Here is a 24,821-nt window from a genome sequence, read left to right as displayed (position 1 = left end):
TGACAGCAAACAAATACCTTTTAGATCCTCAATTATTTTGCAACAAATCTGATCTCTTAGTTTGCTTTCAGTCGATGCACGATACCGCATCAGATTTTTAAGGAATTTATCCCTAAGTAAAGCGATTTTTAATTTTTTGAGCGAAAACTATGCGTCGGACAAAGAAAACCCAGCAAATCGAATGTGCTCAAAAATGTATGGAGATTTTAAAAATAATTTTTAATTCAAGATAAAGCAGTGGCGTAGTATTTTTTTCGCCAAAAATATACATTTCAAAACTCGTACGTACGCCACTGGCAGAGAAAATTAAGAAAATTGTACATCAGAAAATGCGCCTTGAGGCATGGAACATATGTACCAAATATGCCAGAGATGTCTTCAAAATTATCTCAGTTATTATTAAAAAACTGATTATTTTTGAAAACTTTGCCACCTTGTATCTCAAAAGTTAAGGCGTTTAGGACATACGTCCATAGGACGGTTTTTCCTTAAAATGGGTCTAAGAATTACGTCCTTAAATATCAGCATGTGTTTAAGGAACACCCTGTATATGCATTGATATAACTATACACTAATTTTATATTTAGAAAACAAAGTTAACAAATCTGATCGCTGCGCTGAGTAGTATTTCTCTAGTTGAAACATTTTAGCTGGTCCAACATCTCTTGTACAAAACTAATAGTTAAAAAGAAAGTTCTGGATTTGCTTGTCATGTGTCTGTTTTAAAATTATTTCCAATTTGACGAGTAAAAATAAAGCACTTGTTTTTTTTGTTCACGTTTTTACACTGTAATTTGAACTCTGTTTCAAAGAACGTTCCAAATAATCACTAACTCTAGAACTGTGAAATATCTTTGTTAGAACTGCATCCTAGTTTTTCATCGAGAATCCCCAATCCTGTCGGTATTTGGTATTTAAGTGTAGGTATTAAACCTATTCAATCAATCTTGAACGTGTTTGATTATTGAGCAATACATAAATTGATAAATCACCTGACGCCCATATCTATTGAAAAAATTCGGAAACAACACATCCTCTTATTGTGTTGAATGTTTTTGAGTCAAACTTGCCCCCTTATAAACAGGCCCACCCTGTATGAATCTGATGATCAGGATGATCTTTGAAACACACAATCCAAGTTGTTTTTCTCAAAAATCTTCAGCATATGATTCAGTCACCAGAGGAAGCATCAACATTTCGATGGTCTGGATGATTTTTTCCACTTTTTCCTAATGTTTTCCTAATGTAGAGGTTATATCATTTGTAGGGGAGGTGAAAAATCTAGGAATTCTCCTTGACAAAAAACTAACCTAAAATGCTCACATGTGGAAGTTTGCAAAGCCAGACTGTTCCAATGGACATGTCAAAAGTTCTTTGGAAAATCTTGGGGTCTAGCTAAATAAATCATTTGGGTATATGTGATGATTTTCAAACCAATGATCTCTCGAAAATTAATTGCCTGGTGGCGTAGTTAGTTCTTGGGTGCAATTACACTGGCTGTCCTTGGTGTCATCAAAACCACCAGTAGCCAAGAAAATCCTTTCTAGACCCACCTTTTCTCTACATCATCTGGGTGAGGCTAGATCTAAATGAAGAGCATACAGAGTTGTGCATATAACCAATTGCACAAAACTGGCTTATGTGTAACGTAACAAACTACTGGCAATGAAAGTCACTGTCATCAACGCCTTGCCTGATGCAGTCCTATTCCCGCTGAGAATTGGATTCTCCGGGAGGAGAACATAGGTTCATAGGTAGATCAAAAATACTTTAAGTTCTGGTGAACGTTTGTACAGACGAAGACCCACGACAGACATATCAACTTGCCAAGGTATCTATGTGACGGTATTTGAAGCGAAAATCAACGCCACTGATTAGTGGAGAAATTGGATCGAACACCAGGCCCTTATCCAGTAACATCCAAGTTGGTGTTGAACTGCCACGGCCTTGAAGGAAATGGAGCTGCTCATACCCTCGCAAGGGACGGGGCTGAAAGCGGTTTCATTGGACCAGAACCTGTCACTGGCACCTCTTTAGGCTTTGCCAAACAAACACTGATCAACTGGACTGAACTGCAAAGAAGAGGTTCAGTGTTTTTGTTAGATCCGCCAGTTGACCAATAGGTCTAGTTACATGTCACTGTCATCTGAATTATCATATGTAGAAACTTGGACTGTCGGAAAACAGTGCGTACTGCCTGTTTGGAAGATGATGGAACAGCAGAACATGAAATTTATGCCTGCCCGGCTGTGGACCGATTCAGGTTTCCAGAGTTGAGCAGAATTTTACTCTGCCATTCGACCTAAATCAAGTAATTGGTTTCTTCAAGAAACTGGCCTCATTTAGCGAATTTGATTTGGTGTAAGCTACAATAAACCCAAATAGGTTTCAATGGCAATACAAACAATATGGGTCCCAATATCGACCCTTGAGGTACTCCTAATTCGAGGAGGGCCATATAAGAAAGATAGTCCGTTAACCATGCAAAAGGTATACATCTTATGCTATAACTGTGTAGTTCACTTAAGAAAATGATCAACACAGTCAAAGGCCTGCTGAGATCGTAGAATACCCCAACAGGGCACTTCCCTGCTTCAATATAGTTAACAATCTCTATATAATATGAAATAATTACTGAAAAAGTCGGTTCTTTATCTTTTACTGCTTTGTTTTTGATTTTTCAACAAAAGTACGAACATTTACATATTTATTGACAAAATTAAAATTTTAAGTCAATTCGAAGGAAGGATATGAATTAATAATTTCCACATATTTTCAATTCGAGGTTCTTCGTTTTTTTTTTTTAATTTTTATCAACACGCTTTCATTAGCTTCACCTGTATCTATGAATGTATGTATGCATGCATTTTTGTATGTATGTATGTATGTTTGTTTGTTTGTTTACTTGTTTGTAACTCTCAAGCTCGAGATCTGTATTTGACAGAATTATTGACATTATTGCTTGATCTATTGATTATAGACATATTAGAAGCCATTTTTTTATTATTGCTCTTCAGTGATTTATATTTACTTATACATTAAACAATACTTCCCTACTGGGTGCGTAATTCCTCAATACATCGATAATGCTAATACACAGGGTCACAACAGAATTATTGACCACGGCGTCATTCATTTATTCGAAGGAGAAAATTTCAAATTCATAGATTGGACTCTATATTCCTAATTATTGAAAACATATTCTGGTTCACCCAGAAATGTATCAAAGTGCAAAAAAAACGAATTCTTATTCTCAAATAATCTTTGTGCAAACTTTTTATCATCATGAATAGAACAACTCTTCAAGGTTAAACACCGCAAATGAAAAATGAATGACAAAATGAAACATTTTGATCTGATGAAAAGACCCAGTGTAATCTTGCCGTAGACATCTTGTTTGATTAATATACTTGAAAGTATGTATTTCCCACTTGAATGGAGAAAGATACATGATGTAATAAGGTGCTGATTTTTATCAGGTACTTGTGGAATTCACAGAAATCATTAAGAAAAGTATTGATTTGCAACAAATATGACTCGAGGATTTAACTGTTCTGGAACAGAACTTTTGAAACATTTGCAGATTACTCTAAAAACTGAGTGAAAAGTCTGAACTTTTTCGTTACACCTGACTTCATCCTGGGTTCTTGGACACTCAAGAATCATCAAGCACCATATATTATATTGGTCCTGAACCAGTTCTGGATGTAGCAAAATCTGTGGGACAGAACCAAATCATAACCTTCATAAAGGAAATGCCTGAAAAATAATCTAAGAGCAGTGCTGCTGAAAATTGTCCATTGGGAGCATGCTTCTATAAAATAGGGCTGTAGAATGACGTACTGGCTCTAGATTGTGTCCTGAAAAATATTCAACAGGGGCCTGTACAAATTCATGCAGCAAACAAGATTCTTAGAATGCTTGGCATGGAAAGTTGGAAGTAAAACACGATAATCTCATGATGCTGGAGTGTTTTTCAAAGAAATGGATGAGTTTGACAGTTCGCAAGTAGTGAACAAACTAGATAAAATAATCAATTACATTGAGATTACAATTAATTTGCATTTGCAAATATTCAGGGTTTCTAGTACATCAATGTACTATTAACCTGGTATGACCGTTTTCAATGAAAGTGGAACAACTCAACAGATTGAAGAACTATTACTTTGTTTTGATTATTTTGCTGACAATCAATCGAATTTTAATTGAAGGAATCCATTAACGAAATAGAGGTTTGGCTAATGTGTACTAACAAACTGGCTAATAAAATATTTATGAATGGGTTCACTTTGCTGAACATGACAAATCAGGAAATAGTTCAGGAGTAAATATGTTGACTTTTGGTTCTTGCTTGCAACTTCATATTGGCCAAACGGGGGGAACCGTTACCCAACGAATAAAAGAACATAGTAAAAGTTTTTTGAATGTGATGACCAATTTCACTGCTGCCAACCATATTTTGGCAAAGGAGCATGAACTTAATCACTACTATAACAATAATAATAATAAATAATGAATCTATATTTTCCATTTTGGCAAAGTTATAAAATTTGTATAGGAATCGTCAAAGAAAGAGATAGGAGACTTAGAAGTTCCTGGAAAAAAATAATGAAAATTACCTACTCATCAATATGCTTCTTTTCAAAACGATAATTACATTTATCAACATGAAAATCCTTGAGTTATTTTTTAAAGATATGCATGGTTTTGACTGATATTTCGGAACTGATATGAAATATAGAGTTAATTGTTTTGATTAGGAACACACAGTGGTTCATCAACGTGAAGACCTAAAAACTTTAAGTACTTCCATTTTTCGTTCAAAGCTGAATCTGATTTGTCAGAGATTATAATAGACGTGTTATCTGCATACATTGTAATGAATGTTCCGGGCGCTGCATACTCCAAATCATGTATATACAATACAAACAATATGGGTCCCAATATCGACCCTTGAGGTACTCCTAATTCGAGGGGGGCCATATAAGAAAGATAGTTCGTTAGCCATGCAAACGGTATACTTCTTATGCTATAACTGTGTAGTTCACTTGAGAAAATGATCAACACAGTCAAAGGCCCTGCTGAGATCGCAGAATATCCCAACAGGGCACTCCCCAGCTTCGATATAGTTCACAATCTCTATATAATATGAATGTATAGCTGTAGTGGTGGATTTTTTACTCAGAAACCCATGTTGGTTGTGGACTTCTTTCTCTATTGTGAAAGTCATAGAAGGACTTACGTTGTTGATGTGCTTCACGAAGGTGTGTAGTTCTGTATTCCCATGGTCCATACTATGAAGGTTTCGACAACGTATCTCAACCAGACTCGGGACTTTATGTGGGCTTCTTCAATGGCCAGAGTTTCAAACCACTCCATATATAGCTAAACTCAGGTGAAATTTTCAGTCATTGAGTACGTATAACGTTGCATAATTCAAATTGTTTCGTGAAGCACTAATTATGAAGAATTGAGTCAGTATGAATACGCCACAGGAAAGTATCTTAAAGCAAAACACATGTAGCACTTTTGTGAACTCTTTAGTGAAAACCTCACACAATTTTATACGAATACCTATAAGTGGTCACTCTGTAAACGTATTTAAATGGAGGAACAGTGTTAGTTTTTCCTGCAGTTGCAGTTTTTGTTGGGTTCAGTTATCACAGAAAAAAACAGTTAGTTCGCTACTGTCAGTTTGTCTGACGGATCATTATTTGTTCACCTTTATATACCATGTTCCAAATAGGTTTTTCTACTAAAGAAAAATAGATATCTCTGCAACCTATTATCGAAATCAAGAAGGTGCTAAACCTGCTGCAAGAATTCCCAACACGAATCATCCAACAACAAAAAACACGTATAATCAACAAAATCCATCAGACAGTGTGGTGTATGAGTTACTAATGTTTTCCTAAATTTGGCAGCCTACAAAGTTCATGTCTTCAAAATAAGGCTGTCTCTTTCGCTCCTTTAAGAGACAATGTTTTACCCAGTCAAGGAATGTCTGTAACAGATCAAGTTTTGATTAGTGTTGGGTCCCCAGCCCTATAAACGTATTTATGATGTGATAAGGAATGGAAAAATATAAATGAGAGATGATTAAGGACCCAGTACATATCTTTGAGGTACCACATGCCATATTATTTGGAAACCAAATTGAAATTCGATAGTACAACCAGCTTTTTATCAGTTAGTTATGATTTCACCAGTTCAACTTGTAGATTTTCAATTTTGGTACACAGTAATTATTGGTTTCAACTCATTTTCAAAACAATTAGCGCTATCTACGTTCTGTATCAGGTCGGTCATGCTATTCACGTCAGATTCTTGTCCCAAGGTAATCAGTATACAACCCAAGTGAGGTAGTTGGTAGGTTAGGATTCCTTCTGTTTACATCTGTTGAATTGATCGGACTTGATCGTTAGTGAACTAACGAAAAACTGTTAATCTAACGAAACTTGTATTTTACAGAGGTTGTAGGTGAGAATTTGAACCAGGGTAGTTCGATGGATAACAATTGAATCCCCCGAAGAAAACTTGCAGCGTTGTCAACAAATCAGTTCACCGAAACAAGAATAATTATATCTTCGAGGTAGTGATCTCACGCATAATATGGAGCGTCTGGAAGACCAGAGTGTTGATGAAAGGAAGATAAGATACGAGCACGTTCCTTTTGACACAAGTGACGATGATTTCATGGGAGGTAAGCAAATGGAATAACTAGAAGGAAAAACAACATTAACACTAACAGTAACGGCCAAATTATGGAAGACAAATTTATATTGAGGCATTGAATACAGTGCTTGTTCGCAGATATAGGTACATAATTGAAAATATTCATAACCATCAAAATATACATATACTCATATAAAAAATTATAGGTGAGAACTTTCACGAGGTCTGTTGAAGAAATAAAATGAATTCTCATTCTTCTCAATTTCATCAACTTTTATTTTGTACCCCTCAAAGCTGTCCCCTTCAGATATAATACCTACAATTGTGCCAGCGTTTTTTTCAATTCTCCAAGCAGTTCTGATATGCACTTTTTGGCATGTCTTTGAGCTCTCTCATGATTCAGTGTCTATCTCCTCAACCGTCGCGAAATGCCGTCCTTCCGTGGGTCTCCCCAGTCTTGTGAACAGGAAAAAGTCGCAGGGGACCAAATCTGGTTTGTACGGTGGCTGAGGCATGGATTGTTTTTCCACAATACTGGACGTTTTCTCCGTACTGCTTCTTGCAAGTGGCGCATAACTTCAAAATAATACTCCTTAGTGACCGTACATTCGACATTTGATCGAACTTGGCCTGCTTTTTTTGGTCTTGGCTCTTCCATTGGGACGATTGGTCAATATTTCAATTGTTTCAAGGCCGTTAATTCCATTTAATGCAAATTCTTTCGTCTATCAGTGGTATCAAAAAGCATAGAGATAGCCTTAAGCCACCATGCCCTTGAGCGGTCATCAATATGGGTTTCAGAAACGAAGATCAACATGCAAAACATTTCTAACTTTTATGCCTTTCACCAACACACCGAATTCGATGGCTTAGGGCGATTTTTGTTCTGAACGCCAACTGTGCAAGCAATTGCCTTGTTCAGTTTTCTTTGACGGAATCTGTATGTGTTGGAAAAGGTTAGGTTGCATAATATTTGGTTAGATTTTTGGACTGCTTTTCTGCATTCACAGTATTTCTTCAAAACCTCGATTCCTTCGGGTGCGACATTAACAAATATGAAGTTGAGTTCATTTTGAAAACTGTTTCCGTGTTCTTTTGTACGTGCTTTGAATGTTCTTCCAGTTTGACCCATGTAACACATGGACATGATCAACACGACAAGTAATTAACTCCTTATGTATCTGGCAATAAACTTTTTCGTTGAATTTTTGAAATCACTTGAACTAACTGTGACAATTCTTTTTTTTGTTTTATTTGTTTGTTTACTGAAAAGGACAAACAATGTTTGTTATTGTTAAGTGGAGTTCTTTGTTAGATCCATCGTATTTTACGAAAAAAGATATACATTTTATCAAGAATGAGATTGATGAAAATTTTTTTTTGTCAAAAATTAATTTGGGATATTTTCAAGCTAACTATAAAAATTGACATGTGCCTCAAACCGCTATTTGATAATTTTATTCATCCTTGAATCAAACAAATTTTCTACAGTTATTTCTCGAAATACATGATTTATTTAACAACAATAACTGGCTAACGATATACATAAAAATGCGCAGTTCTTGCTGGATTAATTTCAAAGGTGATACTAATTATATAATGATGATTCACAATAGTTATATACGACTTTTGGGAAAAATACTCGTTGGGAAAGTACGTGAATATTAATTCACAAGGCTGAAATTAAATGATATTTGTAATTCAGATTAGTAGTGGCTGAAAGAAATTGTAATCTTGAGGGCGAATTCGGAAAACAATGTTGTTATAACTATTTATATTGATTAGAAATAGCAAAACACAGTAGATTCTTTGATGTTATTTATCAGTTACTTTTTTTGTTGATATGTTTTTCAGAGATGTTCATTAATACGTAGTTGAATGATAAAATTATCGCATTTTACACATACACTGTCAAATGAGTATAGTCTATCCATTCCCAATTGGGAATGGATAGACGTGCTATCAAATGTAGTTGGCGAATAAAGGCTCGGCTAGCTGGACTGGCTGAATACAAACTTTTTGTCCGTTTCAGAATATTTCTTTATCAGTGCCGTGTGTTCGTGGGGTTAGGTGAGGTAGTGATTAGTTTTGCAAACCGATTTTTCAAAACTTTTTCTAACTATGTGGCACACGTTTTAAAAGAAGAGAACAAATATTATGTGCAAAGTTCCATAGATCCGATCGTTATTCCACCTCATCTGAATATAGCGAAGAAGAATTTTGATTTTTCTAGCCATTTTGTTGGCCTCTATTATTTTGTAAATATATGTTTGACAAGAATTCGGTGTGATTATTTGTGTTTTCATTATATTTTAGAGTTTTCGACTCCGAAATCAACTACCTTAAATTTCGAAGTTTTTCATAATTACCCATGATGAAAAAATTCAGTTGAGATAACTTTTTCATGGGGTGATCAATTGCTATGATTGTAAGAATAAGTAACTGAAAAACTACCACTGAAAAATAATATACCGACGCCTATGTCGAGGCGGGAATTCCTTCTCTGTGCTGTTCCAATTGGTATTGGAAATACTTTACAGTGGACAGCAAAATTAACACACCACTGCTTTTATTTCAAGAACGAATCACAAACACTACAGGAAAATCCTCAAGGCGCTCTGAGAGCGGTGCCTCTGCGAAAATAGCGATTCACGTTGGATTTGAATCGCTGGAGATTAAATCCAATATAAAATTTTGTGTCTCTACGGACTATATTCTCTATTTAACCGATTAAACCTCTTAACAGAAAAACAATTGAAGTTGTGTGTTGATTTCACTGACCAGTTCATTCATTTATTTTTCAGATATTCCACCAATCACAAATCCATCTTTTCGAGGAGCTGATGATGGTTCTCATTTGGAATCTGGACGATCCTCACCATCTGGTGAGTATTTTTTCAAATCTAAGCAATCATCTATAAAAAAAGAAGAAGAAAAAATAAAAAAATTAACGTGATATATGTTGTAAAGACTGATTAAAGAAATGAACTACCATTAACACGCTTTCGAGGAACGCCTTGTTTTAAATTCACTTATTCTGGATGACAAGCAATATTTCATTCAGAAGCGAATTGAGTTCGTCATTTCAAATTCTTCTTCTAAAGAAGTGGACCGATTTCCAAAAGAAAAGCACTTCTTTTTTGTCAGTTTGTCGCAGTACCTTATTGAAGGCCGACTCTGAATTTTTAGACAACAAATTAGTTGGAAGTTGTATAAATAAGATAATGAAAATACCTTTTAAAATTGAGGTAATTTTATCAGTTGAACAGTTCATAACGTAGATATTTTGAAACTTTATTTCTCGTTCTGCTTCGTTAACATTGGCCTCATTATAAAGAGTGGAAATTCTTGAAAGGTTCTGCTATAATATGTCCAAGATGAGGACCAACATGGCAAAATCGTTGACCGTAAGATACACAAAAACGATTGAATTAGGAAAAAGCTGTCTGTTTTTAAGCTTATTTATGTTTATGACGTTTCAAAGTATACTAATTGGACGATTGAGGTGATATATCGGTAAAGTTGTTACCGAAAACGCTAACTTACACCGGATGATTCTTTTTTCAAAATTGGCGACTATTAGCACAAAGAATACAATGTAATATTCTGAAAAATGTTTTGTGGATTTGAAAACGAAATAATGGCTATCCTTCGAATAACCTTTTGACGTTTTCCGCTCTTGGAAAACGTGAAGTATTCCTATGAATGTTAGTTATGAGATAACGTAGAATAGTTGAAAATGTATGTTGTGGAATTAAGTTTCAGTTCCCGAACCGGCGTCTTTCGAAGAAGCTATAGCTGCCACTGGCTTTGGAAAATACAACATCTTCCTGATGTTCGTGACGATATTCCCATCCGTAGCAGAAATTTTCGAAGTAGTGGCTTTATCGTACGTTTTACCGATAGCTGAATGCGATCTCAATCTCACCCTCAGCGACAAAGGGATGTTGAACGCTATGACCTTCGCAGGTATGAAACCATATTTTCTATAATCTGTTTCCTAATAATTGTTCATTATAAATGCAAAGCGCTAACAAAGATTTTGTTATACGCAAGCCAACTAAGCAACTACGCAGCACTATTATATCAGTCAAAGACAAAAAAGAGCCACTGGTGTTAACGGGATTCCCTGTTCCTGTGGCTCAGTTTATATCGGACCTACCAAACACTGAATCAACAACAGGATACAAGGCCACAGGTCCAGCTGCTGCCTTATGCAACGCCAGAAATCTGCAATTTCAGCAACAGACCACGTGATACGGAGAAACTGTTGTCCTGTCTAATTCATCGCATCACTACGCACGACGTCACAAGAAGGCCATATGGATCTATAAGTATCAGCAACAATTTCAACAGAGAAGAAGGCCAACAGAACCTGGTAACAAGTATTCAGGCGTGGCCAGAAATACACTGGAATACAACTCCTACCAGCAGCGAGCCTGTCAACAACCCAGCAAAACTGTGTACCAATCAGGAGTGAGCGCGCATTGACACTCCCACTACCCTCTTGTATAAATATGAGTGAACATGTAACTTGCCAGTCAGTCATTCACAGAACACAGCTACGTTCAGATATGAAACAGCATACCTGTTGGCGACGAATGCTAAAGCTAGCATGACTAGTGAACTTAGTCGTGCCAGCGACTGTCTGTCGCTTTTGCGACAGACATCTTCAGTAGTATGCACGTTGACTGTGAGGACGAAGGTTATATCTCGAAACCTCGGAAGTGGCTGCTCAGACAACAACAACTACTTTCAGATATGTTTCTTGGCAGTTGCTCGCCTTTTTTATTCACTTCCTACGACATCCACCTGCCTAGGCTTTGAACATATCACTTCTACGAGGGTGGGGCCTGAAAAGTTTCTGCCGTCAACATGAAAATAGCAGCACATAATTTCGTTGTTCATCTGTTGAAAGATGTTGACATCTGTTGGCAGCTGAATTTGAACGTGGCCGTAAAAGCTTGGGAGATGACGAACGTTTGGGATGTCTAAAACCTATTCTCGGGGAGTCAAGCGGCGTTGAAAGCTTTTGGCTGCCACGGAGCTGCCACCCCATTTTTGTTAAAAATGAAGGAGCTGAATGTGAGGTACAGAGTCCAATAGTTGATAAAAAGTTGTTTGTTTAAGTTGCTTTAAACTAAAACACCTAGTTATTTATATAGTTTATTAAGCAGGCATTCTGACATACATATGGTCAATTTGGGAATTAACTCATTCAACATACCTAGCCACCTTACTTCCAAATTTCAAAGATGTTTTTCTTATATAGCACCTTCTTATCTGAATGAAATTTTACCTCTTTCAAATCATAATATTCATCAATTTAAGAAAGAAATAAAATCACAGATGCTTATTGTTCAGTGCTAACTTGAAAAATTTAAAATTCAATGTATGGTGGTGCATTGAAATTGTTAAATTGACCAAAATAATGTTAAGAATATTAAGCGTTATTAGCAACTATTTGATGCATTATTTTTTTCTCTTCTCTATCACTGTTATGATACTAAAAAAGTATGTTTATAATTATTTTCTTATACTCACTGTATAATTTTTGGGTTGGAAAAGGGTTGGCTAACCCTTTTCCTTTCATGTATAAATGTATTTTTATGCATAATAAATGATATTATTATTATTATATGCAGAGACTCGGACTGTCGGAAGATAGTGTGTGTCGCCTCTGTTTGAAAACAGCAGAGCATATACTTTGTGCCTGCCCCGCTGGGTATCGAATCCGAGTTTTGTTGCTGATTAATTACTGTAGATGAAACTTGGATACACCATTATGCGGCCGAAAAGAAAATAGAGTCCAAACAGTGGACTGCAAAGGATGAACCGGCTTCAAAAAAAGCTAATACTATTTTTATTGGCTGGGAAAGTGATGACGACTGATTTTTTGGGATAGTCATAGAGTCAGTCGATTATCTTCAAAAAGGAAAACCCATCACAAGAGCATACTACGTATCAATACTTGACAAGCTGAAGGCAGAACTTGCGAAATATCGGCCATATTTGCAGAAAAAGAAAATCCTGTTCCACCCAAGCAACAGACCGTCCCACTGGGGACTGTTCCTTGGCGAAAATCCACGAGTTACGGTTTGAACTGCTTGACCATCCGTCTCACTCACCAGATCTAGTCCCAAGCGACTTATTATTGTTCCCTCATTCAACAATTGCGCTCGAAGGACAGAAATTTCCGTCAAATGAAGAGGCAACCACCTTCATGAACAATTTTTTTGCAGAGAAAAACACCGAGTGTTATTTGGACGAGTTACATAGATGAAAGAATCGCTGGAAGAAGTGTGTAGAGTATTATCGGTAAATGGTACTGAAATTGATGTTTAATGCTAATCACAGAAAAAAAATATTTTTTTGTATCTGAAAATACTAATCTTGAATGACAATGGGTAGATAAAATTGTCATATTATTACATTTGTAGAATTATAGTATTTCCAACTTGCATGATTTGAAATAATAAAGGATACACACCTTGTTGTGTAACCATTATAGTTTGTTTACAAGAGATTCTTGAGAAATGATTTGTTATTATCGGGAACCAAATAAATCAATGTAAAATGTTGGTAAAAATTATGTATGTATTTCTTAAATCGCTCATACGGGTCATAGTTCATCTTATAACTTGCAAGAAGTATCAGGAAGTGGATGGTATCAACTGTTTAATTATAGAGAAAAAAAAAGATCAACAATCTGTTCCCGTAGAAGATTTGACCAACAGGCCAAGGTCATGATTAGGGGAATTACTCGGTATTTTTTTACTTATTCGAAATTATGATTTATTTGGAATAAATGCACAAAACGCAATATGCCTTGCATATAGTAATTCATTCATTTTATTTCACTCATTTTCACAAACTAAAAGCCATCGTTTTACTAATTTTTTCATTGCGACTACTTCATATTTTTTATTGCAATAAAACAGAGCTGCAAATAAAAAATTATTGAACCAGGATTGTTGAAATCCAACATCTCATATAGTTTTCCGTCAAATCAACTCAGTTTCATTCTGAATTATTGACAAATATGAGCAGGCAGATTAGGACCTTTCTTCTTTGTCAGACTTACCTCGATTGAAATTTCTAAAATTGTCATGGCGAAAGAAATAAATAGACCATTTTGTTGGAACAATGTCTCATAAATAACTTGATAATTTGTAATCTCGTAGAGTAACACACGTGCCATGCCATCCATTGCCAATTCTACCTCGAAAAACTCAGCTATTGCCGAAAGATGGCACTGTCAAACTCTAGGGAATAACAAACGGGAAAATTGTTTAGTATTATAACGATAACATATTCATTCACCATTGAAAATAAGTGCAGGTATAATATAGTCAGCATTACCCAGTGTTCTATGTTTTTATATGAAATCTATTATTTCTTGGCGAGCATCTTCAGAAAGATTATGGATATATCCGAACAAAAGTTCAAGGTAAACGTTTTCACTGTTATACAGTACATTTACATAGTTATGGTTACTTTGGACTGAATAATTTCACGGTTCTGCATCACTTTAATGACAAGTTCAACAGGGACTAAGTAACTAAGGACTAAGTTGTGGGAAAATTTCGTCCAACTGTGTATTAATTATTGCTATCTTCATAATCTCTTTTTTATTTCAGGAATGGTCACAAGCGCATTATTTTGGGGTCGCCTGTGTGATATGATAGGGAGGAAATCTATCATTAAGTATGGTTACATCGTCGGTGGCGGATTTGCTATAATAGTTTCCCTTTCCACCAACATAACGGTATTATCTATAGCCAAGTTTTGTGGTGGCTTCATGTAAGTACGATTCCTTTCACTACGGACAAAACTAATAAATCTTCTGGACATTCCTATTTGGGAAATACGAGAGTGATCTAAAAAGTTCCCGACCTCAACTAGTAAATAAAAGCTAGTGAATTTCATTGACAGTTGACAGTTACTCACCAAAGTTTCGGCCATTTTGGACGCGCAGTTGTTATGTAACAGTCGTTTGACTGAGCTGATAGTATTTTTATTAGAATTGACTAAATAAAACTGAATTAAGAACAGAGCAACAACATACAATTAGTATTAATTCAGCGTCATACCAATTTAATTGTCACTATTGCTAATACCGACCTACTGGATATATTAGTTTCGTATTTTCGCATTTATGACGATGTATCTCTGTAGTTGTTCGTAAAATAATTTTTGGCTGCGAGCTGGTTTATTTTGGGCAAAAAACCCTAGAGACTACGCTGAAAAATAAAAAAAACCAGTCTTGTATGTGTGTTACGTCGGAAACTTTCCAAATCACCCTCGTATATTCCATCTGCATGAAGAACAATAATGAAAACATTAAAATTATTCAATTTCAGAATCAATGGGCCTTATTCGGCATCAGTATCTCACTTATCGGAATTTCATTCTTCGAAATATAGAGCTAGAGTTCAGATAGTAAGAGGGGCTACATTGAGTTCAGCCTACATATTCCTTCCTCTGTTAGCTTGGGGAATTTTACCGCAAAAGCTAGATTTTTCTCCATTCGGACTAATTGGTAAGGAATTCTGACCCTCACTACTAAAGGTTGTCAATAATTTTCCTTGGAATCACATAAACAAATGAATCTTACGAATGATGTGTGGTGTGAAGAAAATGATTGAGATAAGACATGTATGTTCATCAATGAACAGTATTATTATTATTATTTTTGAAATTATTCAGTTTTGAACTTCCCAACAAGGAATTTCGAATGCTATTTATTAGCAACATTGCATAATGACTACAACAATCCTGTACAATATTTGACATAATTGTGACTGTTCCGGTTATTGTTAATTACCGTTTCTTTCTTTCAAATGGAATGTTCTCACTTTTCTTATTGATATAAGTTTCCAGATTATCATTCCTGGAACGTTTTTCTATTCATCTGCGCAATACCGACAATCACGAGCGGTCTGATTTACTTTTTCGTGCCGGAGAGTCCTAAATTCTTGATGACCCTAGGCCGGAACGAAGAAGCTCTGAATATATTCCGGAAAGTGTATAGGATCAACACGGGAAACGCAGAAGATACATTTCCGGTGAGTAAAAGGACCAGTTAATGTTATATTTCACCAGAAATATCTAAGTTTGGTCCGGCTCGAAGGACCAATTGCTGTTATATTCTACCTGAAATATCTAGGTTTAATCCGACTCTAAAGATCAGTTAATGTTTGTTTTACCTGAAATATCTAGGCTCAATACGACTCGAAAGACTATCCCTTGTTAAACTCCACTTGAAATATCTAGATGTAATCCGGCTCGAAGGACCAACTGATGTTATATTGTACCAGAAATATCTAGGCTCGAAGGACCAATTCATGTTATACTTTACCTGAAGTATCTAGTTTTAATCCGGCTCGAAGAACCGATTGATGTTATATTTTACCTGAAATATCTAGATTTGGTTCGGCTTCGAAGAAAGAAATATTGAAACTCAATGTCGGTCAGAAGAGGTTAATTTATTATTATCTTCGTTTTAGTTAGAGCAACTGAACATCAAATCTGAATATTACAATATACAGGGTAAAACACTCATAACAAATGATATTGAACACAAATACTGGAAAATACTAGCAATCCTCTTAGAAAGCAATGCTCACATAACTCAATTCTTCAATATTGAATAATTCAAAAATGAAACGCATTCAGAAACAAGAATAACAACATTATCCAACAAAACAATACAAAACCAAAAAAGACTATTAGGGGTTTGTTTAGACCATGTGGCCCTGTAATCCATAACATTACTGATCCTCGTTGATAAATACTGTCATATTTCACCTGAAATACCAAGTTTCTATCCGGCTCGAAGGACCAATTAATGTTGTATTTCACTTAAAATATCTGATATCATCCTGATATTGCATCTGTTGAAAAATTGCTACAATTTAGTTCCATTTCTTGTACTAATCGGATCATTTGAACATAATTCACGAATATCTAAGCAGCAAACAATTTGTTAAGAAATAATAACTTTCAGATCAATTGCTTGGTGAAAGAAACATATTACGAAGTCGCAGATATCACTCAGAAGCAACGTCCCAATATACTCAAGGAAGGAATCAGTCAAATGAAACCCTTCATGAGTTCGCCTCATATCAACAGGATTTTGCTCATTTGTTGCAACGCATTTCTCCTAACCATGAGGTAAGTCTTTAGCTCCACATCTTTCAGCTTGAGAAAGCTATTATATAGCGAAACACGTGTCGCGGTTTTTGTAAAACTCTTTATAGTGAAAATCATGTAAAAAACTGTATTTATGAGTTTTAATATGGATTTTCGTCAAGTATGGGCCAGTTCTATTCAATTAAAGTCGAGATTGGTATAAGATTTTCTGCCAAGGTACACTGCTATCGTCCGTCCGGATCATTAATGATACTGATAATTGTACTGTCTGCATTATAATACCGTGAAATGAAATATGAACCGAATAAAGAACATCACCTCAGACTAAGAAGCATGATTGAGGGAGAATCAACTGACTAAAACGAAACTACAGCCATACCGTCTCTAGCTTCACCAGTTATCAAATACAGTCTGGTCGGTAGCTGAAGCTATCGATCAAAACTTTAAAAAATCCATAACTCCACAATAGAAAAAGCTTAGATTGTCCCCAACATTACCTGTAATTCGCTCAACACTGAGATGAGTTTGTGTTCAGAAGATTCCAATGGAGACCTAACGGTGGCTGTAAATTTCTGGATTGGTTGTTGGATATAGATCCAGAAAACTAGCATATTCTCCATCACGGTTAGGAATCCTGGTTGGCTCATTTATAATTTGCTCATTGCAAAAGCCTCAGCTTCTTCGAGACTTTGTTCGTCGTTGATATTTGAGAATTTGAGCCATTCGATATCGTGGACATTGAAGTCACCGAATATGAAAATTTCGGTACTGGGATGATTGATTTGCAGAAAGACAATGGTGTTTGCAAGTGTGGAGAATAGTATTGTTTGAGTCTGAGCTACTATTTCATTCATTACTTACTACAAATCTTTGCTTTTTTCAGCATGAATTTAGTGAAATTGTGGCTTCCGCAAATATTCCAAGCAACAAGTGATCATCAAATAAGCGAAAGCAAGAATGAAACAGACGTTTGTTCCATTTTTGAGGAGTTGAGAACACCGAATCTAACTGTGGCAGAAGGTTGTACTGTGGTGAGTTTTTGATATCATTTTGAAACATCCCTGTTCGATCATTACCTAATTATGAAAGGAATTTTGCATATATTCTATAATACACACAATAGTCCATCAAAAAGGTACTTGAAAACGGTATCCTCAGTAGAAATTTGGCTTCTCTACCACATTTTTGCAGGCTCACTCTGTATAACAGTTTCGTTAAATTCATCAGTTATTTTAATTCGGTAAGAAGAAAAAAGAAACCATTTTCAGGTCTACGTATTTCTGTTGTACGTTTTTGAAATATATAAATATCAGCTGGTGATGTAATAACTATGAAATGAAGAATTGCTGGGTTTCATTTGTGCTGCTTCAACAAAAATAGAACATTTTTATAAATAGATCCTCGTAGTGTGAACCAGTCACTCATTGTGATATTATTAGTGACGAAAATCACAATATTTCGGATATATTTGCTAACTGTATGAATTGAAAATGTTGCTAGCGTCGAAAAATTCAATTCCTGCTTTGATTTTTATAGATTATAAATTACTCAACAGAAGTCGAACGTGCGTAGGAAGAAATAAACAAAGTGAGAGCTGCAACAAAAATTTTACACATGAAAAAGGAAGTCATTGGCCCCAAAACAGATCCGCGAAGGACTTCTTGTGAAACCTAGCACGAATAATTTCTATGAGTTGCCGTCCAGGGTCCAATACATAATTCTCCAGATTTAGTTATGATCTGTAACAGACATACTGAGCACAACAGCGTATCTACTTTCAACAGCCTAGACATAGTCAAATTCTAAGAACGAATTATAATTTAATTTTGTTCCTCTCAATGTTTCATTCGTTCAATTTTCCAGAACCTGGACAACATGTCTGTGTATATCAACTCGATCATCGTAGGAATTACTGGAGTAATCTCATTCAGCCTAGCAGGGACATTGGTCAATCTGTTGGGGAAGAAAACTTTAACAGGTAAAAATACACAGTTTCTACAAAAAACTATGCGTCTTAGGACACCCGACAGAAGTGAAAACTTAAACTAGTCTTAGTTGAACTGTTCAATATTGGAATTGTTTAACTTGAGAAAAGCTTAGGTTATTACTTAAATTTTATATACAGGGTGAGTCAACAAGATTCCCTCGGTCAATTGCTTTCCCTTTTCATTACAGTGGTTTTTTCCTTCGCCGCTGGGTGTTTTTGCTGCGCCGTATACTTTTCCACTAATTCTTTAACTATGATGATTCTCTATTCGTTGGATCTGTCGTTGGGTTGTATTGCTGACAACGTGCTCACAACAACCACCCTGGAATTGTTCCCAACAACTTTGAGGTGAGTTTTTCAGCTATACTTTTGCTCCAAACTGCTAAATTGCATTAGTGGTTTTCAAGTGACATCTATTGAGATGTTTCGTTTTCATACTGTCTAAATTATACCTAATTTGTGCTCTACTTGGAGGTGTTCCATGGATCAGGAGTATACAGGGTGTAACATAAGTGCGTTAAAATATTTAAGTGACGCATTCCTGAGACAATTAAAAAAAATAAAGTCTATATGAACTTGTGTCCGAAAATGCTCCGTTTCGGAGATACGGGGTGTTGAAATTGAATTTTTTTGTTCGCTTTTTGAAAATAACTCATGAATTTCCATAACAACCACATCTGGGCGGAAGATAACCCACATGCGATAACGCAAACTAATTTCCAAGACAGATTTTTTTTAATGTCTGGGTAGGCATAATTGGGGATTATTTAATTGGGCCCTATTTTCTCCCCTTACGTTTAAATGATGAAGCTTGCCTATATTTTTTGGAACACGAGCTTTAAATGATGAAGCTTGCCTATATTTTTTGGAACACGAACTTTAAATGATGAAGCTTGCCTATATTTTTTGGAACACGAGCTTCCCCAACTTATGGAAGATGTTCCCATTGGTCCCATTGGTCTCCGAAATCACTCTGGGTTCATGCACGATGGAGCTCATTTTAGTGTGATAGCAAGAAATTTTTCAGACGTAGCATATCCTCAACGATGGATAGGAAGAGGACACACTGAGCATTGGTCCACGAGGTCACCGGACCTCAATCCCGTCGATTTTTACTTTCGGGGACTCCTAAAATCACTAGTTTATGCTAGCTCCATTGAATATGAGGAAATAAGAAACACTCCGGGCATTTTTCAACGGGTGCGGAATTCTTTGATGAGGAGAGCAGAAGCTTGTATTACTGTTGGGGGTCGTCACTTTGAACAGTTGTTGTAATAGTTGTTTCGTTCAATTTTTATATGTTTATTTTCCTAATAAATAACATAGTACTTCTCCGAATTGTTTTTTTTACAAACTCCGAAATGTAGCACTTTCTAATTGAATAATTAAACCTGACAATTTTTTAAAATTTGTATTGAATAAGCAGTTCGATAATGTTCGGTTTAGAAGAAGTCTGTACAGGTATACTGCGTATAAAGTTTGATGAAAATGACTAAAATTGCAAAAAACTTACGACAAAAACCTACCATGTTTTGAAAAATTTCAACAATCTGTATTTCGAAAACGAATCATTCTTCGTTGAACATTTTATAGGAAAAAGTTGTTTATTTTGACGACATCCACCACATACTTAGTTTTTGTAATGTTCTCAGCTACTTCACTTAACACCCTAGGAGCTAAGTAATATGCATCGATATAGAAAACTGTAAATATCTCGAAAACGATTATCTCCAGCGTTGTTGAGGAGGCGTGCCTTTTTTACTTGGAAAAGGTGTGGGAATTAGGTTTTTTCATGAAAAGTACCAAAAGTTTACTGTCAAAAAAGCACCCTCTAGATGTTACATGAAAATTAATACAAAATTATGATTTTCCACGTTAAAAAACCCGGGTACCGAATTTCGTGGAAATAACTTATTTTTTGCAAGAGTTATTTTCAAAAAGCGAGTAAGAAAATTCAATTTCAACTCCCCGTATCTCCGAAACGAAGCATTTTCGGACACAAGTTCATATAGACTTTTTTTCTTAAAATTGTCTCAGGAATAAGTCACTTGAATATTCTAACGTACTCATGTTACACTCTGTATAACTTGATTTGAGGTTCTTGTCCAAAACTTTATATTGGCCAAACGGAGAAAGCCATTTCCCAAAGAATGAAGGAGCTTAGAATTAGTGCTTTAACCAATTCCATATTTGAAAACCATCTTCTAGAAGCTTGAGTTCAGCCTTTATACAGGGTGTCCCTGGACTTCCTCTTTTCCTCTCGGGAATGTATAGATGGGGTCAAAATATCACCAGTACTTCATATAACTTTTTTTCCTAAAATCCTTCGTTACCAAGTAACGGGCCCTCGAAGTTACAAAATGAAAAATGTTTTTCTTTGATAACTTTTCAAGTGAATATTCAAAATCATCCAAATTTTGGTAATTGGCTAAACAAATGAATTCCTTCGATGAGCTTTCATGCAGGAGTCAGTTGTTTTGCTACAAAGTCAGGAACGGACTACCCCCGATGGTCCACACCCCAAAACTTTGAAATGACAGATATTTTTCGATATTTTTCAACAAATTAAGGTTACTTGGACAATTTTATGAATAAAAGTACTCGTGTGGAAAGTCGATCGGAGCAACGAGTCTTGATAAAAATGTAGTTTCACTCGACGACATCAAACCCGCTCGTCCACCATTATTTGAAATGAATAATTATCAAAGCAGAAATAATAATGATAACGTTAATTCAACAACATTTATCCTGAGATGTCTACCATTATTCGAAAATATTAGTTTTTAAGGAAAATGGAAATGATAGGTAAAATGTTCATAACGAATTTTTATAATGCAAACACGTTTAACTAACGAAACTCAAGAGCCTCAAGTGCAAACAGAAATGAAAAATCCGCTACAGAAACTGCTCGATATGACCACCTTCTCTCTCTATACATTTTCTTAGTCTGCGAAGACTACTTCTGTACTACTCTACTTTGTACTTGAAATAGCATTCCAGGGTCGTTTCGTATGGCTTCACAATGTAATGTTATTCTATTCAACAATGCATCTCTTGTGTGAATAGGTGTAGCGTAAACAAGTCTTTTTAGATGCCCCCACAGAAAGAAATCCAATGGATTTAAATCCGGAGACCGCGATGGCCTTGAATATGGCCCACCTCTACCAATCCATCTATTGTGGGAAATATGGTTCAGATGGTCACGCACAATCAAACTAAAATGAGGAGGAGCGCCATCATGCATAAACCACATATCTCTTCGGGTTTGCAATGGAACATGTTCCAAAAGTCCATTCAAATCGTTCTGAATGAACTCCAAATAACGTTCTCCATTCAATCGGTCCTGTAGAAGGAATGGTCCTATAAGATGGTTTCCTATGATACCAGCCCAAACATTCACGTTGAATTTCCGTTGGTGTTTGGTTTGCAATATCCCATGGGGATTTTCTTCGGCCCATATATGGAGATTATGAGAGTTGATAACTCCATCTCTACTGAAACCTGCTTCATCAGTGAATAAAACTCGATTAATAAAAGTCATATCCTCTCTTTGCCTATCCATGAACCAATTGGCATATTCCAGTCGTGCTGGAAAATCTTGAGGTGTCATGGCACCTTCTGGATGTGAAATGGGTGGAGCAGTTGTTCCCTAATTATTCTATGAATAGTGGACTTGGATGTATGGAACTGTTCTGATAGATTTCTGATGCTCATTGAAGGATCATCAGCGACGGCTTCCAAAATATTTTCCTCCAATACAACGGTACGTACAGTCCTAGGAGCGCCCTCACCACCTCGTTTTGGCAAAATTGTACCTACAATAATATCGAAATAAAACAACGTGCTCAAATTAATTATCAATTATTACATACCTGTCTCCCTCAAGCTGCGATCGACACGCTCGAATGTTTCTCTTGACGGTACCGTTCGATTGGGAAAATGCTCGGAATACAGACGACGAGCTTCTGCAGCATTACAAAATGCTCGTCCATAAAATACATGCATATCTGCATATTCTTTGAATGTAAACTGTTCGGCCATATCAAAAAAATTCAAAATATCCTATAGAATATTGACAATACAATGATAGTCATATGACAACGCACCACTCAACAAAACAAAATCGCATTCCAGTTTCTCATTTTTTTATCAAAACTTTCTAAAAGGTTTTTTTGTCAACATCTGTGAAAGAAATGGAACATAATTATTCCCTGGATATTTTTCACCTGATCATGTGCAGCCGTTTTTGTAGTTCATTCGTTTGCTTTTTATTAGTATAGTAAATATTTTTTCCGATGTGCGTTTTTTCAGCTAAATTTAGATTCGTGTTAAAGAATTTCTCCCATAAAATTATAATTATCAGTGAAACTCCTCAACAGTTTAGCTGTGAAGAAGAATTTGAAACATTCGAATGTTGAGTTTCATGAGATTCAGATAACTGATCAACACGAAACGTGATTATTCCACACGTATTATGTACATACAAAATATGGAATGAATTCGATATTTCATAGTAGAGTAGCTTGTTAGTTTAAAAACACCACGAATCTACAGAACTTGATATTTCTTTTGAAAAAATATCTGCTATCACAATTGTGACTTAAACTTCCATATAGGTACTGTTGTACCTATATGGTACGAATTCATTTTAGCATACTTTGTATTATTCCTGTTATAAATGTTGTTGAATTAACGTTATCATTATTATTTCTGCTTTGATAATTATTCATTTCAAATAATGGTGGACGAGCGGGTTTGATGTCGTCGAGTAGAACTACATTTTTATCAAGACTCGTTGCTCCGATCGACTTTCCACACGAGTACTTTTATTCATAAAATTGTCCAAGTAACCTTATTTTGTTGAAAAATATTGAAAAATATCTGTCATTTCAAAGTTTTGGAGTGTGGACCATCGGGGGTAGTCCGTTCCTGACTTTGTAGCAAAACAACTGACTCCTGCATGAAAGCTCATCGACGGAATTCATTTGTTTAGTCAATTACCACAATTTGGATGATTTTGAATATTCACTTGAAAAGTTATCAAAGAAAAACATTTTTCATTTTGTAACTTCGAGGGCCCGTAACTTGGTTACGAAGACTTTTAGGAAAAAAATTTATATGAAGTACTGGTGATATTTTGACCCCATCTATACATTCCCGAGAGGAAAAGAGGAAGTCCAGGGACACCCTGTATATTCAAACTTATATATTTCAAACGATAACAATAAATAATAGACAACCCCTATTAGCCTTGAACAGACAACGTGTTACCTCAGATCCTCGTTTCATCAACTAAGTTCCTTAGATTTGAATCCTGATTCTACTGAGAGTAAATGGAATTTTTCATTAATTTTGCAGGACCAGTGCTCTGTGTTTGCATCTGATGTTTGGGCGTTTCGGGACCGTCGTAGGAAACATCATTTTGCCGCAATTGTTGCAAATAGGCTGCGCGCCTCCTATATTTTTCTTGGGATTCCTTGTTTTTGGTGAGTACATTCGATTTTGATAAGTTAGTTTTTGAATGAAACTGAATGATTATACATCCATTCTCTAAACTGTCCATGAATTTTCAAGTGTTTTGCATACGACGTTAAAAATAAGTCTGCAAAAATAAGAACTATTCAATATTACAAGCGAATGGCTACGACATAAACACATAATTCGCGCTATAATTAGGGGCATTTTCAATTCAATACAGTAATGAATGTGAATGAATAAATGAAACTTATCAAAGAACTACTATTCCAAATTATCGTGTATTTTTTGTTCAGTTTTTTTCAAAACATAAATCAATTCATCAGTTCAAGAAATATTCTGCAGTTAAAAGTAGTTCAAAAGTCACCAGCTGAACCTTCTTTTTTGTTTCAGGTTCTTTGCTGTTGACAGTTTTATACCCCAGTACGGAAAATAAACCCCTTTTATGAGAGGAAAAGACACTGAAATTAATTTATGTATATATTATTAAGTATAATAAATTTATTTTTTACTATAAACATGTTCCTCA

General features: G+C 35.6%; 1 protein-coding gene across 3 annotated transcripts in view; it reads left to right on the top strand.

Moving 5' to 3' along the window:
* Positions 1 to 24,810, top strand: part of LOC111509169 (putative transporter SVOPL) — a 28,226-nt gene extending 3,416 nt beyond the window's left edge. For 2 of the 3 annotated variants that reach the window (XM_023164860.2, XM_074184893.1), the window contains exons 2-13: positions 6,472 to 6,703; positions 9,480 to 9,560; positions 10,435 to 10,644; positions 14,316 to 14,478; positions 15,039 to 15,217; positions 15,559 to 15,743; positions 16,685 to 16,851; positions 17,714 to 17,861; positions 18,694 to 18,808; positions 19,006 to 19,165; positions 24,176 to 24,303; positions 24,686 to 24,810. In XM_023164860.2, coding sequence (XP_023020628.1) covers positions 6,613 to 6,703; positions 9,480 to 9,560; positions 10,435 to 10,644; positions 14,316 to 14,478; positions 15,039 to 15,217; positions 15,559 to 15,743; positions 16,685 to 16,851; positions 17,714 to 17,861; positions 18,694 to 18,808; positions 19,006 to 19,165; positions 24,176 to 24,303; positions 24,686 to 24,741 — 1,683 coding nt within the window. In that variant the 5' untranslated portion in view covers positions 6,472 to 6,612 and the 3' untranslated portion in view covers positions 24,742 to 24,810. Of the gene's footprint in view, positions 1 to 5,682; positions 6,126 to 6,471; positions 6,704 to 9,479; positions 9,561 to 10,434; positions 10,645 to 14,315; positions 14,479 to 15,038; positions 15,218 to 15,558; positions 15,744 to 16,684; positions 16,852 to 17,713; positions 17,862 to 18,693; positions 18,809 to 19,005; positions 19,166 to 24,175; positions 24,304 to 24,685 lie in introns of those variants that run through there. The other variant, XM_023164861.2, reaches the window with a different exon arrangement.
* Positions 24,811 to 24,821: the final 11 nt, after the last annotated feature.

Source organism: Leptinotarsa decemlineata, unplaced genomic scaffold, assembly GCF_025532065.1.
Source record: "Leptinotarsa decemlineata unplaced genomic scaffold, Ldec_3_MD MMD2_tig00026361_RagTag_RagTag, whole genome shotgun sequence".
NCBI classification, from domain to species: domain Eukaryota; kingdom Metazoa; phylum Arthropoda; class Insecta; order Coleoptera; family Chrysomelidae; genus Leptinotarsa; species Leptinotarsa decemlineata.
The sequence above is the reverse complement of the archived record's forward strand: the minus strand, read 5'-3'. Positions and strand labels throughout refer to the sequence as shown.